Raw genomic sequence first — 17973 nt, forward strand, 5'->3', positions numbered from 1 at the left:
GAAGTGCATTAGATGGTATAAACACTCCAATAAAACGTCAGACGTTGTAAACATTTAAGAAAGAATCTGCAAATAACTCCTTGTGCTCCACTGAAACAAGAATCTTTCGACATCAGCAGGCTCAACAATCGGGACATATGGCCTATAGTTTCCGAACTCAGTTTTAAATGTGATTCAGTGCAATGGAAATGTTAAGTGAAAACCCCACGAAAGCATTGGCGCAACCAAACCTTTGTCTCTCAGTATAGAAGAAAAAGAAGAAACAGTTTAGGACGACGACCGAAGGAATCATCAATGCCAGTCGTCGTCGGGCTTCTCCATCTGTGCTGGTTGTTTTCTCAAGAAAGGTGGGCGGTATTGCAGAATCCCACCTACGTTTGAAGGCTATGGAGAAGCATATTGTCTTGCTATGTATCCTAGGCTTCTCGGCGGATCCTTTTATTTGCATCGTGCGATAAAATGTAAACTGTGTTTCCATCAGTGTGCTCCCATGCTTTAGTCTGGTAGCAGCACACATGATTCAGACACCTTCAATGAAGTGAAGATATGCCGTTAATTCAATGTGAATTTCTTGCCTGATCGAGGTAGAAGTATCACACGTGTAAATGCCTTGTGTGACCCCGAGGAAGTTCGTTTCTAATCAAAGTGAAATAGCGACCCGTCATCTGTTCGTGCTTCACACTATTGGCCTTGTCGACAAGCTCGATCATGTCCGGAATGTACGGTCACAATCGCGAGGCAGTTCGCGTGAAAGTGAAGGTAACGTGCAGCGACCGTCAGTACATGGTCGTCATTATTTCAGGGGGACTTCCCAATTTACTTCACCCACTCGTTTTTTTCTTTTGCAGAAATGTGAGAAAAATATTCCATCAGAAACGAGAAAATTCAGCGTGGATCCGCAGATTACCAACCTCGAGGTGTTGTACTCACTGCTCGCCAAAGCATTTGATTTAAAAACGGACTTTGGCATCAGCTACAAGGTGATCGAAGCGAACGGTCAGGAGAGCTACCTCGTCGTGCTTTCCGATTGGGACTTGGAAGCTGCCTTCCTGCGGGCCCATAATCAATCAATTGCCAGCAAATGTGAACCGTGTTTAAATCTGCGCGTCGACATCAAACCATTCTCCGAGACGTCGGATTGGGATGGAACGGGCGCAGCTACGAACACCATTCCCCGCGAACTGGTGTCGCTGCAGCAGTCGATCGGGGCCGGACAAAAGTATGTGCAAAACAAACTGCCCGGTTTGATTATGAATCAGATGGAGAAAACATTCTCCATGGTTCAGCGAGCCTTCAATCTAGTCGAGGATCCACTGCTGACACAACCGATTCGACCACCGTTGGCAGATGCTGAATTTCGAAAGCTACAAGATTCGGTTGGTCAGATAGTGGCACCGGAGCAGTTGCGCAAGGTGATCTATCTCGGTGGAATAGATCCCAGTTTAAGGCGTGTCGTGTGGAAGCACATACTCAACGTCTATCCGGACGGGATGACCGGCAGGGAGAGAATGGAGTACATGAAAAGGAAATCAGGTTAGTAATTGCACTCTTGAAAAACTCCTATCGAGCATGCCAATAAGTTTGTGTTCGTTATTTCCAGCGGAGTATTATCGATTGCGTGATGTATGGCGCAGTACGATGCAGCGAGGAAATATCGTGGGAGAACTAGCGTACGTAACCAGCATGGTGCGCAAGGACGTGTTGCGCACGGATAGGCTACATCCCTTTTACGCCGGTAGTGATGACAACCAGAATATCGCCGCCCTCTTCAATGTACTTACTACGTACGCGCTAAATCATCCTGCTGTCAGCTACTGCCAGGGAATGTCGGACATCGCTTCGCCGCTGCTGGTCACGATGGGTGATGAAGCGCAAGCGTATATCTGTTTCTGCGCCGTAATGGAACGGCTTAGTTGCAACTTTATGCTGGACGGAATCGCCATGACGTTAAAATTTTCTCACCTATCCGAGGCGCTGCAGTACTACGATCCGGACTTTTTCGCCTATCTCAAACACCATCAGGCGGACGATCTGTTATTCTGCTACCGTTGGCTGCTGCTGGAGATGAAGCGTGAGTTTGCCTTCGATGACGCGCTGCGAATGCTGGAAGTGCTTTGGAGCTCATTGCCTCCCATGGCGCCAAAGGGAGAGCTAGCATTGTACGAGAAAGAATATGAACCGCCGCCATCGGATGACAATACCCATCCACCACCGAGCCAGAGCCCATCTGTAATGCTCCGCACACCGCGTGAAAATCCGTACACGAAAGTGTGTGCCCTTCGCCGTCAAAGCTCCGCCCTATCGTTGAGCTCGTCGTGCTGCACCTCGACGAATCCCCAAAGCTCGAGTCGCTATGGAAGCGGACCCGGTGTCGGACTCGGTGGACGCTTGGACGCAACGAGACGCCTAAATCTCAGTCTGGACGAAAACATTACGAGGGAAAACGTGTACTCCAACCGAGTTGGGCACGTGCAAAAGGTACACCAAAGTTTGGACGAGGCAAAGATTGCGTTAGTAAAGCAGCGGAAAATCGTACGCAGTGTTGGAGACGACGAAGACATACAGGAGGTAGAGCTCGTTCAGCAGCAGCAACCGCGAGAGGAAGAAGACAATGCGACGGACATAGAGGATAGTGTATTTCATTCGCCACAGCACCAAACGAACCGAAAAGCACCGTACCCGAGCAGTAGTAATCCCTTTTTTGGCGATTCTCTTGAAAGTATTTGTCCGCCAGAACCAGAAGAGGAGCTGGGGCGAGCACCGGAGTCACCGCTCGACTTCAGGCCAGAGTCGACAGAAGCTGAACCCACGAACAGCAGTAGTGCGGCCAGTAGTGTACGCAATTCACCCGTGATTGGGCGCAGTCGGAGCCTGTTCTCCACGTCGGCTGCCACAGGAAAACTGATCGCGCGGCAGTTGAGCAATCAAAAGAAACATTTCACTGGTGGCGGTAGTGGTGGTGGATCATCGTCGAGTGGTGCAGGAAATGGGTCCGGAATAGGACATTTTCACGATCTCAAAGAGAAAATTGCCGCCAGTCGAAAGGGGATATTTGGCTCACAAGATAAGACCTCGGGACCATCCACCGACGAGCGAGGAACGGTTCTATTGTCCGAATCGCACGGCGACAGGGTGAAGCCGAAGTTGGTGAAAAACTTTAACGAGTTCCTAAACTTTGCGGCCATAAACAAGAGCCGCATCAGTGATCGGTTGGCAACGAAAAAGTTGCTCGCAAATTCATCCACCACCAACGTGACAAACGCCAGTAAGGGCACCATAAATAACAGTGGATCGATTGAGTCGACTACCAGCAGCTATACGACGACCGGTGGAGGAGGCATGGGAGGTGGAGCATCAAGGGATGATTCGACGGAAACGATTGAATACAACGAACTGAAACCGAAGCCTGTGATCAAGCTGACCAAATCATCGTTCGATGATTCCGATTCGTCGGCCACAAGCGTTGGCGTGGTGCTGGATTCGATGGCTACCACGGCGGCGCTTTCACGATCGAGTGATAATAGTAGCTTCATCGTGGATGATAGTTCTGCCTCCGGCTCCCCGATACACGTGCGCAAGGGGGAAGAAAAGGACACGACGATGAAGGTTACATCACCACCAGTGGAGCCCAATGAAGAAGGCTTATCGTCCCAACGCCCGGAGGAATTGTTTATGGGAGGTTCTTACGCTGCGACGGGGGCCGCCGCGGATGGTAGTAGTCCCGACGACTCGCAGGAATACTTTCCCATGACCACATCAATGACAAGGGAGCTACGGTTAGAGCTGGAAAACCTTGATCGGCATGTTTTCGGTAATGATTTCCACAGCAAGCAACAGCGGGTTTTCACACTCAGCAGTTGTGTCGACATGGAAACGCCTCCCGAAAGTGGTGACTCCCTCGAGCGCGCCGTCGGTATCCAGGGGGTTTCTCCTTCCACTATCACCACCGTGGTGGAGATCGACCAAGACACAACGACAACCGTCACGTCGATTGCGTACAGCAAGTTGGACAATAATGGAAGCCTACCGCGATCATTCGATACCACGATGGAGATACAATCGATCGATGAAATCTGTGATCGTTCCGACGATCATCGTCCGGAGCAAGTGGAAGAAGAAGGGTTGGCTGCGGCGGCGGTAGTTGTACGGTATCGAGAGAAACCGGGCCGTCGCCGGCAAGGCACCGGTGGTTGTCCCAGTAGCATCATCAGCGACAACCGTGACAGTAAACGCATCAGCACGTCGAGCGCCAACGTCACGAGCAGCGACGTGTTCGTTTGGGAAAATCCGCTCCACCAGGAGTGTGTGGACGACAACGCTATAAGCCCGGTATCCGGCGGGATGGTGACCGGGGAGGTGACTCAGATTCACCAGCGTACGGCCACAACACCCGACGAGCATCCGGAGCTGGAGTACGATGGGGAAATTATCGAAGAGACAACATTGGGCAAGAAGTCTGTCACCCCAATACGGTTGGTGCGACGCAACGGGGATCGTTCGGTGCCGTGTTCGGCGCGCAATTCTATGATACTTCCGGACTCATCAGACTCCTCGTGTGACTCACCGCTGGCACGTTCACCCGCAGCCGTGAAGTTTAAATTTCATCCCAATAATCCCTTTTTTGATGCGGAATCAAGTGCGATCGACAATCGCCCCGTCGGAGTGTGCTCATTACCCCGTGCCGGTGTTACAGATGGTGAAGAACTCGTTGCTGGCGGAGCACTAGAGGAAGCTACCGAAGCTTCGGCAATCATCATGGGTGTTTCCGCCAACGATACCCTGCTCAATAAAACCTTCGAAGAAAAACCATCCCCATCAGCATCGTCGGTCGAACCGAATCCACTTGACGTAGGTGGTGCAGGTGCCTCCAGTATCGTCACTATCGCCAGCACTATGAAAATCGCCGGAGCCCTTCCACCGCCACAAGAATTCGGCGGAGGCAACCCATTCCTGATGTTCCTCTGCCTGACGATACTGCTGCAGCACCGAGACTACATCATGAAGACGGGTATGGACTACAACGAGATGGCTATGCACTTCGACAAGATGGTCCGCAAGCACAACGTAACCCGCGTGCTAAACCAGGCACGTCAAATGTACGCTGAATACCGCAGGCTCTACCAGCAGCAACTTTCTCAAGCGGGAACGGTGAGTAGAGCGTCGATGCCGGGTTCGGTTTCGATGATGGCCAGCAGTTTCCATGGCACACAAAGTATCGGACTCGGTGGCGGTAACATGGACAGCTTACTAAGGAAAGCTTCGGCACCGGAAGTGAGCTCGGCGCGAAGAAATACCGGAGGCGATTTGACACTGGTGACGTAGTATGGTTTAAGTTGACTGAAACAAAACTTTACCGCGAAGATCAATGCGGTGTAATGTGTTCCTTTTTTGTCAGGATTTTTACTTTGCTTTTGTTAAATTGTAATTATCACACATCCCACTAAATATTTAAGTTGAAGGGAGTGAGGTAAAGTTAAGCAAAATAGCTGTTGACTAGTGTCAACATTTTCTTCTCAATCCATGTAGAATGCAATTTAAATCGTGATATTTTTTATTAGATACACACGCAACGATGTGGTTCAACGGTGTTGGTTTTATTTATGGTCTATAGTTTGTTCGTTTTTAAAGGGTTTTGTGACATGATTTCTTTTTTATGTAATTTCGACAACTGCCCTATTTTTCATCAGTATAACGAGAAACACAATTTTTATAATCAGCAGGAAGAAAATTAAAGATATTTAACGTAAGAAATGCGACCAGCTAAAAAAAACACATACCCTATATATTCGCTATCACACTTTAATGCGGAATATTTTACACTTTCGAAAATGTTGCTCGATAGTGCGGATGGAGGCGGAAAAAAGCTAAAATACCAAAAAAGAAAAAAAGAAACAAGATTTAAACTAAAAGTAGAATGGCTAGTATGTGGTAGGCATCCAATTAAAAGGCATCTTTTACATTCGTTCGACTTTAACCTACACATATTTATGCAAATCACTGTGGAACACTCCTCGTAACGTGACCACGTCGCACGCAAATGAACTGCAGCTGCACCACAAGCTATTTACAATATTTATATAGTACAGCAAACACTCTGGCAGATATTACCAACAAATGAAGAAAGTACGCGCCTACTTAGCCTGTAGATAGAGAAGTAACCATCATCCGGATAGATGATAGCAATCCTCAAACGTGGACCTCTCGGAAAGAGGAAAGAACGATCAATACTGACAAGTAAATGTGGCCGATAACGGATGAACGGATGCGAAAACAGATTTTCCTTCCATCTTTAGTGTCGCGCTCCCCGAACCAAGAGATACGTAGTATTCCGCAGTGTAATCATCCTCCTCTTAGTGAAAGTATGTCTGTCTGTGAGAAAGAATAATTCATTCCATGTTGTTGATAGGGTAGTTGTTGGATAGGGTAGAGAATAATCAATTTCATGGCCTTTTTCGGTCCGGTATGGTAGGCCATGACTGAGGCAAGATAAACACCATGTTACAGTGAATGTAATCATTATCTTTGGAGGATCGATGAGTGCACCACACGCAGGTATAACGGAAATATTTAAACCAGATGCAAGTGCTTTTTGCATTGCTTAGAACTACCCTCTCACTACATCTTTCGAAAGCAATGACGCACTAATAATAAATGCTTGAATATAGGCAGAAAACATCAACGGGCTCATGAAGCTCATTCTTTTCGCACTAAGCTGATATAAATTCACCTGACCTATCCTTTGCTTTCCCGTTCATCGAAGCGCATACATGTGGAACAGCCCATTTAATCAAGCCCCTCTCATCCCAAGATTGCTGCTTAGGACAATATACCTGTTCACTTTCCGCAACTTAAATAAATTCTTTAATAAGTCTCAAACTACGAAAGACTATACATACGTTCCGTGGCAATGTTTGTTGATGTAAACTTACGGCGTGGCTATTCTACAAGGACCGACTTTTTAAAAGAGACTGATCGTCACAGAGATTAGAGCTACGATGAAATATTTTCAACCCGAAAGGAGCTAATAGTACGACAGGAAGAAATCGTTCTTTTATTCTTTATTTCAACCCAAAAATTTCCAAATAGTTGTTAATTTACGGTGGCTCGATCTTACCAAACCGTCAACCAAACGAGTATTGAAATATGTAATACTTTCAGCGGAACACAACACTATTACTATGTAAGCTTTAAATTTTTCTCTCCAAATAATCGGATCAAAAGGCAAAATACAAACAGTATTGCAAAACTCAACACCAATTTTCCATTTCGCAGACGTGGCGGTTTTTAAATAGTTTCTTCTTTGATTTTATTCATTAAGGCTTGAAGATATGGTGTCAATTGAATATGATTTCGGAAAATGCTGACTATGGATAGACAATTTGGAAAACATTTTCCGGTCGATTATGCGCATAAAGAATTGCAATAAACGTTCCCCCTAGAGGAGAGAAAGCCAGAGGTCATACATATATTGTCCCATAGACTTTTGCATAAGCTGCATCCGAAACACCGTGCAGCCTGTTTTCTTTCATTGCATTTATACTCAATCTTTATATGATTTAGCTTTTCATTTGCAACAGACAATATTTATTTTCTTCTATATTGACCGCTGGCTGAAATGTACGGACCCATTGTTGTTCCTTATTAGTGTATGCCCTTGTGTAATCCGGCGATGGATGGTGGTAATAATTTTGTCTTTATTAGTTTCTCTAACTTTAATACTTCTATGTATAGTCGAATCTAGAGCTCCATCCCCTGGGGCATTTTAACACTTTTACTGTTTTGTATGAAAAGAGCAGAGAGTAATTTAGTGTATCGTTGAGTTCACTACAGTTTCGCTCAAAATGTTTCTATGCTTTTTGTTCCATTCCAGCCAAGGCAAGGCGATGCCTGGCATGTTCTACTGATATTTACTTGCAAAATCACCAGACGGGTTGAATCTTTCTCCAACTAGTAACCCCAATGATAGCTCTGATAATCTGTCCTCTGCAAAGCTAAGAAACTCGATTCCATGTTGTATCCTAAACATTGTTTTAGTGACATGATTCCTTGTTCAATTACTTTGTTTAATCATAATACGAAGGGAATGGAAGGAGTTCTCTAAATTGTTCTTTTTTGTTTTATTTTCTATCAGCGATCTCGGATAAGTGGTTATTGTTATGGTACTCTTTATTAAATCTTTAACACCAAACCTATTTCAACCACGGATCATTTTTTTAAGGATGATAAGATTCATGCGGGGCACATAACGCCACATTGAACTTAATAAGAACTACTCATCTATTGCACCACGTGTTTTCGTAATATGTCTGGCTGATTACAGTATCCACTTTTTGTACTCCCTTTTTCGAGATTTCGTTTTTTCTTAGCATCACCCAGCAGAAAACACCTAATGCGCCATGAAAAGCCAATAAGAGATCCGACGAGCACCGCCAACTGTGTTATGCCAGACTACATGGCTAATAAAATATTTTTGAACTAAATCCGAATCCAAACTGACTGACTGTTGCTGTTCAAGTGTCTTATTTTTTCTAGTTTGATTTATCGACTACATTTGTTTTTTAATAAATCATAAGGAATTGTTTAAAAATTAGACACGTCAGCATCTGTCTCTTTCTTTGTTCGAGGTTATGGTAGGATATGGTTAGAATATAACAACATAAAATAAATTTCAACAAACCAAAATCAAACAAACGAAAGCATGATTATTTGGCCGGAAATGATAAATAACATTCTTTTCTCCTAAGTATATTTACCATAAAAATACTAAATGTTGCCTAACAGTGAAAAGCTTGTATACTTCTCATATCATCACTTGAAAAACGGGCTGCTTCCGGAAAACAGCAACTGTTTTGGAATATCCTGACGACTTGCTGCTTTTCTGTGGTTCATATAATCTGATCTAGTAACAAATTAGCTTACGGAACGTAAAAGGGAAACAAGGAAAATTCTTATTCGAATTGGCAGAAAAAAAATCAACAACGGAAATGGTATGAACGGCCAACATCGTTGGTTCGTCCATATGTTTTCACCGGTACTCTCTGTATCTCTCTCAATGCCGGCTTCCAAATACATTCACTTTCTATCCTTCGTTCAGATTGTTTTTCTTGCTTTGTTTGGAACAAATTTTGGCATGACAATTAACTTCCTTCCATTTCCCTTTGCCATCGCACCTGGAATAGTTGGCGAACACTTCATCGACCATTCCTTACTCAACGAACGCCCCCGAGGTACCAGAAGGTATATAAGGATTTAGCAGGAGCAGTTCTCCTTATTTGCTTGCGCATCGTTGCTGAGTGTCGTTCGGGGCGATTGGGCCGGCTTATGCTGTACGCCCGTTTCGGACGAGTTCAGATCCAGACGGCCATCCTTGATGCTTTGGTAGATCTTTCTGGCCGTTTCCAAAAATGCTTCCTCCACGTTCTGACCGCTGCAAAACGATAGATACCAAGAACTGGTTATGACTCACACGACTCTTAGACATAGAACGAGCAAGGTAACTTACGTCATTGCACTGGCTTCTGCGAAAAGAAGCCCGTGTTCGTCGGCGAAGCTCTTAGCCTCCTCGTACGTCACCTCACGGGTGCTCTCCAGGTCGGACTTGTTTCCGATCAGAAATATCACAGTACTAGGGTTCGTAAGATTGCGTGTATCCGTCAACCAGCTGGACAGATGATTGTAAGTTGACCTGAAGAAGAAATGGCAATGTCTTGAGATCCGGATCCGGTGTTCGGTAAGTTTTTCTTCGTGCCTACCGTCGGGTGATGTCGTACACCATAAGTGCACCAGCTGCCCCACGATAGTACGATCGTGTGACCGCCCGGAACCGTTCCTGTCCTGCCGTGTCCCATATTTGCAGTTTAATTTTCTGCTTATCCACCTCAATGATGCGCGTCCCAAATTCTACCCCGATCGTGTGCGGGCAGCTGGCCATAACTGTTGAAACAAATCGAATGAAAACGTTGATCATCAAGAGCGAAGGATTTATAGTATCATACTTACATTTCTTTTCGGTGAATTGATGCAACAGGCAACTTTTGCCAACTCCCATATCACCGATAATAATGTACTTGAAAATGTACGAATAGTTGTACGGTCCAGCCGACATGATGAAAACTATGTTCAGGAAAATTTACAAGAATGAAACATCACATTAACATTACCTTCTTGATCATGTATGCAAAATATTTTTCATGGTTTACTCTGTTCGTAGGTTTTGTCGAGCCCATCGCACAACCTTTGCGACATTTTTGTAAAAAAAGCCATTTTTTCGTCCCTCACTACGTTGCAGAAGTAACAGAAAACTGGTACCACTGCTTCGACCACATATTCTACTTCTACCGTTCTCAGATTCGAGCGCTTTCAACGTTTGTTGCAACTTTGCTCGTAACGAATTTGCATTTACTGATAAGGGGTTCATTGTATGTTGTACATATGATATTTAAAAAAATGACAACATCGTTCCGACGGTCGGGGCTACGTGTTTCTTTTCCCTTTGCTTCATTTTTCATGTTGAAGTGTAGTGTAACAGGTCCGTGCGTGGGAAAAGTGGCAAGTGTAGCTAATTTTTTTTTATCGCCAGCTTTTCACAGGTAATGATGGGAAACATAAAATCGAATCCATACTACGGAACAATCGAAAACAAATGGAATAAGTATAGAGTATCAATCGGGTTGCTTACAATTAAGGTACGAAGTCATCTAATACTGATAATAGATGTCGGCCTCTTGTAGTAGGATACCGCCTTGATAGAGGCCAGAGATTAAATTACAGCTTTCTACTCTTATTGAGAATAGTCAATCTTCTTCATTTCTCCACATACACCCGTCCTCAAAGCGAAACTTTCCACTTCAAGGCCAAAAGGAGAATAATGATTTATCGACTCGAGTAACACTTCCTGCTGTGAGACAACATGCCAATTGCCTCCCACCCCATTCCGTGCATGCTATCGCTGGAGCATTGTACCTCGACGATACTTACGTATAGGATTGCACTGGCGTTAGTCGAAAATCATGAAAGAGTTATCCTTCCGCTCGTGGTTTGTTTCTGTTTGATCCGTTTAAATATTTGCAGAAGAATCACTCTGCTCTAGATTGACGACTATTATTTACTTTCCCGAAGAAACTAGTCCAAGATGCGTAAAACCCGTGTCACGGCATGAAATCGGGGATCCGCGCTTTGCCTTCGAATATCCTGGACGCACCGTAAACGTTGCAAACAATCCTTGCAGCAACAAGCTAAAGGACAGTTTCGCTGTAACTCAAAATCGCAGTTTTTTGTTGTGGAACCATACGTTTACAAATCACTGCACAATCGATACAGACGTTCGTCTGGGTCATTCGTTTTTTCCACTTGTTCGTCGCAGACGATGAGTCAAAAACCTTTGACAGTTCGTCATTATTTTATCTATTTTTTACATTTGTTTGGAAACTGTTGTCAAATCAATGTCCATATTTTATTAATCTAACGATTCTCTAAAATTTAATTGAGCTAGAGGAAACCCCTTATTGTTGTAAGATAATGGTTGTTTTCAATGTAAAATAAAATAGAAAATTTTATTCTTTTCGGAAAGGTTTTTTCACCGGGACCTAGTGTGGAAGGTAAACTGTGGTATTTTTTCAAAATGTCGGTCGCAAACGTCGCTTTCTGTCAAACATTCAAAGTCGCTCGGTCCGCCGTTTCGCATCGCTATCTGGAACGATTGCTTGTGTTGTGTTCTTCATTTTAACAAAATTTGCGATGGAAACGACATCCAACTTCACTAAAGTATTCCTGCTACAAGAAGATCGTGAGAAGAGTTTCAAACACTGGCCGTACACCGATGATAAACCATGCAGTATTCGGAAGGTAAACAACTCAACCCGTACTACGCGCAAGTCCATTGATAGTGATAATAATCTACATTGAATTCGTCGTTAACTAACGTAATCACTCCAACTATGCGCTTTTTTCCAGATGGCAGAGGCAGGATTCTACTGGCATGGAACAGAACAGGAAATGGATACTGCCGCGTGCTTTGTGTGCGGTAAGGCGCTGGATGGCTGGGAAGAAACTGACGATCCCTGGAATGAACATCGAAAGCACGCACCACAATGCCCATTCGTCAAGTACGGCCGGCCGGAAGCTAGCCTGACGGTAGGATTTTTATTTATTCGTATATTAACCATTTATTGAACAATATAATCGAGACACTGTTGGTGTAATCTAACTTGCAGTGTGAAGAAATGGTAAACCTTATGATGTCAACATTGAAGATGCGGCTTCAAAATAACCACACTACCTTGAAGACCAACGCAAAGATATACATAGAGAAAAAACGCAAAGAAATGGAAAAGATGTTGCGAACACACTAGTTTGCACCGTTTCGTAAGAATTAACTATATTTAAGATTTACCATAAGTATGCAAACAAACGTGCGACTCTTGAAGGAAGTTTGGGTGTACCATGTATTGTTTGAAAGCATCGAACGAAAATAAATACTAATAGTAGATCATTGGAAATTTGTCAACCGACGAGATTAGATATTCTTTTACACAACAAATATCCATTGTCATCAATTAATACCATATTTACAGCTAGAGTAGTTTTCTCACAAGGCACGGACGACTTTATTATAAACAAAATTGAGGAAAGGTTGGAAATTCATCGACTTCAGTAACAGTTATCAGAAGCTTGTTCGTTAGTGGAGATTACGTAGTTTTGTAGCGAGGTGAAAAGGCCTTTCCTTACTATCAGAGTATTTCGGTACGATTATGCGCAACGGACGCCGGTGTATACCTAGTTTTCTATAAATATAAACTCAGAAGAGAGTAAGCTTTAAGTTAATAAAAAACGAAGACAGCAGGTTCACATTTTCCACTAGCTTAGTCAATGTGGTGCCCTCTTTAGTTACGGGACGAAGATCTCGCGCGCCCGTTCATTCGCGCAGGCGCAACCAGCTTTACTCCTTCGAAAGCAAAATCCACGGGCTATATTCAGTCGAGGTGTGCGTGAGGAGAAGCTGAGGATATTTTTAATCCACTCGCTGCTCGCTGGGAAGAAGAGAAGCTGGTGTTCCGGTGGAGAGGTGAGAGTCCATGAGTCGTCCCCGGTATGTTGCTGCAACCGAGTAGTTTTGTAGCCGGGGAAAATCGATGCGCAAGCCAATGAACGTGGTCTGAGAAGGTGGATGCTCGCAGCCGGCAATAATCTATAAATAATATACATTCGAGAAAACCAGCATATTCACACATTCAGCAGCTGCCTTTAGTATGTATAACAAATTGTCCTTCATCATGGGGGAAAAACGAGCGCCTTTTTTCTCGAGTCATTCCTGTGCCATTTCTTTGCAACACGATGAATATTTTCGCAATTTCTTGGCAGAAGGAACTTTTCGTCCGTTGAACCCTTTTGGCTGAACTGGCCCGAGCGCTCCATACTTCTTTACATTCCATAGCTTTCTCAATACACTATTGAATGCAAGGAAGCATGGAACTTTCAAAGGCCCTTTGTTGCGTAACACATTTTTCGTATATGTTTTTAGAGATCAAGACAAAACGTTTCTTATATGTTTTTCTACTGGCTTTAGAGCAAAATGGCTGAAATCAAATATAAGATTATTATGGCTGAAATTTCAGTTAAAAGAAACGTTTACATAACCCCAAATACCAATTTAGTCATTTTTGCTACGTTCTTCACGCTCTTCGTTTGTCTGGCTGTGGCGTGGTATCGTTAAGATCCTGCGGCCCGAAAGATCGTTCTTCTTCTCCAGCTTCGCAGACTCCGTTTTGCAACCATCAAATTTTCATACTTCACACCGTATGGTTATCACGTGTTTGTCATACCATATGGCTATAATTCCTCGCTTCTCTTAACCCGCCGTACGTTTTAACTGTTTCTGTTTTGCAGAAATTCTTCACTCAGAATACATGCAAGCAAAAAAAAATGATCATGCACGGTAAGACATGATTTCCACCAAACCATGTGGAGTAACTGGTGCATTTTACTGCAAAAAAACTGAGCTAACGAATGCAACGAAGGCAAAAGTGCTTGGAGACGCTAGGGAAAACATACGTCTAAGAACGGACTCACGTTTTTTTGGAACCGAAAGAAGAAATCATCTTGACCCATCCAGATCTACCTCACCACGTGTGATTGTCAGTTTGATTTCCACGGTATTACGCACTCTTCTGAACAAATAAGTATCACTTTGCTGATCAAGAGTAATGGTTTAAATTTTCACATATCCTATAGCTTACCCAAGTTTTGCCACTGCACTTACACATTGTAGGATTTTCTTAAAAGTGATGCCATTTTCACTGAGTGAACCTTGTTTTCCAAGTATTTAGATATATGTTTAGTGCTTAACTCACAACTCTGGGAAAACACACGCTTGATGAGACAACCATTACTGCGTTAGTTGAAGCTGTTCAGCGGCAGATCGTTTTTCCTCGATCCGTTTTTCCGGTGTTTTCTCGCTATAAAATGGCGTATCGTTGGGAACTGTATTAGACGTTCACTAGCCCGGTATCTACTGAGGAGACGACGTTGTCGGTACGATACTCGACCCGGGGACACGATGCGAACGGCTCGGGAACCAACCGAAGAATGCACTGGATGCACTGCCGACTGCTCCCAAGACGAGAAGGACGGTGGACCGGCCCGACGTCATCTCGGAGGGTGGCTTCCTCGCTTACTGCCAGTCTAAAAATGGCCACCACTAAGGAGAACCTCCTGCTTGCCTCGAACTGCCGAAGCGCTGATGTGAAATCCTGCCCATCCTACGCCTTCTCCCGCTTCCACTTACTTGATCGTGCCGGTCGGTTCACCACCACCAGCGCATACGAAAGTAAGAGAATGAAACGATCGAAGAAGGCGTCGCGGTTGGTTCGAATCTCCAACGTCGCCAAGCACACCAGCAGAGCGAACAGCCCTGCGCATTTCGAATTTGAGTTTAAAAAATTCCCTTTTTTCCCTCCTCGTGTGGGAGCTTGGTGTAATGAAACTACAAGCCACCAGCAAAGCCATCACACGTTCGAAGGAATCATGATGATGAAAAATACCGTCACCAGTGGCCGTTACTGAGTAAACGGATAATGAATCAACGGCTCGAGGATATCATCAGCATAAGGCGAAAAAAAGGAGCAAGAAAAGGACAACATTAGCGAGACATTCGACGGACGCACTGGATGGAAGGAAACGCGGGCACACACATGGGTTACAGCCAGCCAGACTTCTTGAAGAGGCAGCTTGCGGCGCAGGAGGTAATTTGCGCGCGCAGACGCACCACACACATGGGGACCGTATTCGGCAGGCATGTTCAAAACGTCGCTGGCATGTTGTTGCACATTAGATCCTAAGAAAAACCAACAGCCAACTGCGTTTCTTATGGCTTTTCGGAACGACGAACACAGAGATGTTTCAAACGAATTTTCCCGTGCGATGCCATTGGAAGGAGAACGTTCCAAACGTTCTTCATTCAAAGCGGATCGCTTTGGACCGAGGTTATTCTGCCTCGCCATGTTGGGTTCAATCCTTGAATTTCGCATGATCTTTATTGCTGCTTCTGGTATCGATCGACAGATCTTGTATGCGCGTTATGTAATCGTTCCACTATCGATCGATTTCTGAACTGTCTGTCCAACAACCATCCGTTATTTCTCATTTTCAGAGTTGAAAGAGAAAATGTATGATTGCGATTCCAACTGTTTTAATGAAAAAACGGAAACTAAATCGGTGAACGGAAACTCCATGGTCTACTAATTAAAAACTCAAATAACTTGACTTAAAATAACCATTTTTTCACCCTCGATTATTGCTTCGTAAATCAGGAATCGTGACATTAATGTTTTACTGTTATTTTTCAGTACAATTTTACTAGATGAATTTTAAATGTTTGTGCGAGTCCCATTTTTCATAAATATTAGTTGTAGTTAGAACCATAATATTTTCTTTGGTTGAGCGTTAACGAGGCACAAAAGGCTTGGAAAGAATTGGAAGCGTTGATGGTCAATGAACTGTAGGTGATTTTGAAAATGCTTAAAACTGAACATTTAATTATTAGCAATAAAACTGAAAATAACTAGAGGATGTTAAACATATTTTATCAAACTAACAAAAGAGTAAATTAACACATGAACTATGTACAGAAACTTTTTATACAGTACAATTGTTACAAACATACTTGATGTTATACAAGGGTGAAAATAAGTTAAGCGTACGATCGAAATTTTGCTTTAATATCCATGTTGGTTTCACAGAATAGATTTCCATATGTGCGATTATTGTACTTACTGAAGCAGCATGAGGATCGGTCCCAGGAACTCAACCGATCGTCCTTTTTCCCAACCATGCAAACGGACACGTTCCAGATGTTTGCCACAGGACGAAAGGCCAAGGCACTTTAAGGCATCATGGGCGCCGAAGAGACCTTGGGTTATTTTAATTTATGGCGGATGGTTATAGGCAAATTTGACGTAGCAATGAGTGTGAGGGTGTGTTTTAAAGCTTTTTCATGTTAAAGCGGAAATATAGTGAATTTTTTGCTGCTCAAAGTGTTCTCAAACAAGGACGCTTCCGGTTGAAAGTGATGAAATTTGAGTCCTTCAGGCGCGTATTTCAAACGTTAATATAATGATATCCGTAGGCGCAGATCCATCAAATGACATAATCTTTTATCAAATCATGGAAGTTTGCATATAGACCATCATCGTTCCATCAGCACTGCTGCATGATGGGACATTGGCAACTTCCTTATAATGGCAGATGTTTTCTATGTCTCATCTCCGGCCGAGAGTAAAGATCGGTTGCTCGTTCAGTTCGTTTTTTTTTATTATTATTATTTTGGTGTTGGTCACCGACCGCTGTCGCTTAACTGTGGAACTAATTTTAACCCGCGGCGCTATCGCCACACACTACTTCCCGCCCAACGCACGCTGCTGGTGATCTCGGTTCGCAAAGCGTGCTCGAAATACGCCAAGCACACCCGAGGCGAGCGGCGAGTCAAGCGGCGGTGGAATCACGTGGCAGGCTAACCAGCTATCCTGGCCAGCCAGCCAGCCTCCCCTGGAGCGCCAGAGGACGGCCCCACAGCTGAGGTTATGCGATCGTATGTGTGCTGGGGAGCGCACACTCTATTTTTAAACCTTTCCAACCGACATCGGTCGACACGGCTGGAATGTTGGAATCGATCATGTCGCTTGGACGATGCCCTGAGACCCTCCAGGAAGAGGCAGCCAAGTCCCGCATACCAAATCGGGAAACTAAATGGATAAGATACCCGCTGTAACACTTCAATCATCTTAGAGAACACCATGCTCTTACCATGAGACAAATAAGGCAGGAAAACATGCAGCATAGTTGCAAATTTCTTAGAATTATGTCGGCTTCATCTATCAAAATCCGGATGCATTTCGTTTACGCGAAAGCGAAATAATTAGGATGCAATTCGACATAAAGTAGAACAGCAGCCTTTACAGCTAATTTTCATACACAGGATGGACCAACATGGTGGCAGATACGCCCAAGCAGAAAAACAGGATATAGGAAAACAAAACCAATTAAAAAACAAAATGAGCCTGTTGACTCTGCCCTGAGGAATGTGTCCCCCGCAAGTAACGCGCATGTTCGCCAGGAGATTTGCGCATGGCAGTTTGGTTTAAATTTTCACCACACTACTACAACCACCACTTTTGAATAGGTCAACGAGACCCGAGACTTTTCCCTGCGCTTGACCACACGAAGGAGGCTGTGTAGGAGTTGGAAATCATATCTCAATATTCGTGTTTGTCGGCTGCAACATGGGAGTAGCAGGGAGGGAAAGGGAAAGAAACCCCGAAAAGGGATGCTGTTTCAGTTCAGAGGAGGTGAATGGAAAAGAGGCCGGAAGCGAAACGAAAGGACCAAGAACACTCTCTGTCCGCTGGCCAGCTTGCGGAACGCAAGCAGTGGGCCAACCGCTTGGACTGTTTATAAATACTTTTGCCTCTAAATGTGATG

The 17973-nt window shown here is 44.2% G+C and overlaps 3 protein-coding genes across 3 annotated transcripts; 2 read left to right on the forward strand and 1 right to left on the reverse strand.

The window, feature by feature from the left end:
- Window positions 1–98: 98 nt before the first annotated feature.
- Window positions 99–5598, forward strand: LOC131266402 (uncharacterized). The gene is made up of 3 exons (XM_058268910.1): window positions 99–759; window positions 849–1533; window positions 1601–5598. The coding sequence occupies exons 1-3, from the start codon at window positions 709–711 to the stop codon at window positions 5320–5322; spliced, it is 4458 nt and encodes a 1485-aa protein (XP_058124893.1). The 5' UTR covers window positions 99–708; the 3' UTR covers window positions 5323–5598.
- Window positions 5599–8058: 2460 nt separating this feature from the next.
- LOC131266403 (ras-related protein Rab-14) lies at window positions 8059–11309 on the reverse strand. Its single transcript, XM_058268911.1, has 5 exons — window positions 10978–11309; window positions 10000–10113; window positions 9753–9933; window positions 9503–9685; window positions 8059–9427 (listed from the first exon to the last, which is right to left on the reverse strand). Exons 2-5 carry the CDS (start codon window positions 10103–10105, stop codon window positions 9250–9252), a joined length of 648 nt encoding a protein of 215 aa, XP_058124894.1. The 5' UTR covers window positions 10106–10113; window positions 10978–11309; the 3' UTR covers window positions 8059–9249.
- A 344-nt stretch (window positions 11310–11653) lies between these two features.
- Window positions 11654–12870, forward strand: LOC131263463 (baculoviral IAP repeat-containing protein 5). Its single transcript, XM_058265663.1, has 3 exons — window positions 11654–11844; window positions 11953–12132; window positions 12213–12870. Exons 1-3 carry the CDS (start codon window positions 11737–11739, stop codon window positions 12348–12350), a joined length of 426 nt encoding a protein of 141 aa, XP_058121646.1. The 5' UTR covers window positions 11654–11736; the 3' UTR covers window positions 12351–12870.
- The last annotated feature ends 5103 nt before the right edge of the window (window positions 12871–17973 follow it).

The sequence above is a fragment of the Anopheles coustani genome, chromosome 2 (genome assembly GCF_943734705.1).
Source record: "Anopheles coustani chromosome 2, idAnoCousDA_361_x.2, whole genome shotgun sequence".
Classification (NCBI taxonomy): Eukaryota; Metazoa; Arthropoda; class Insecta; order Diptera; family Culicidae; genus Anopheles; species Anopheles coustani.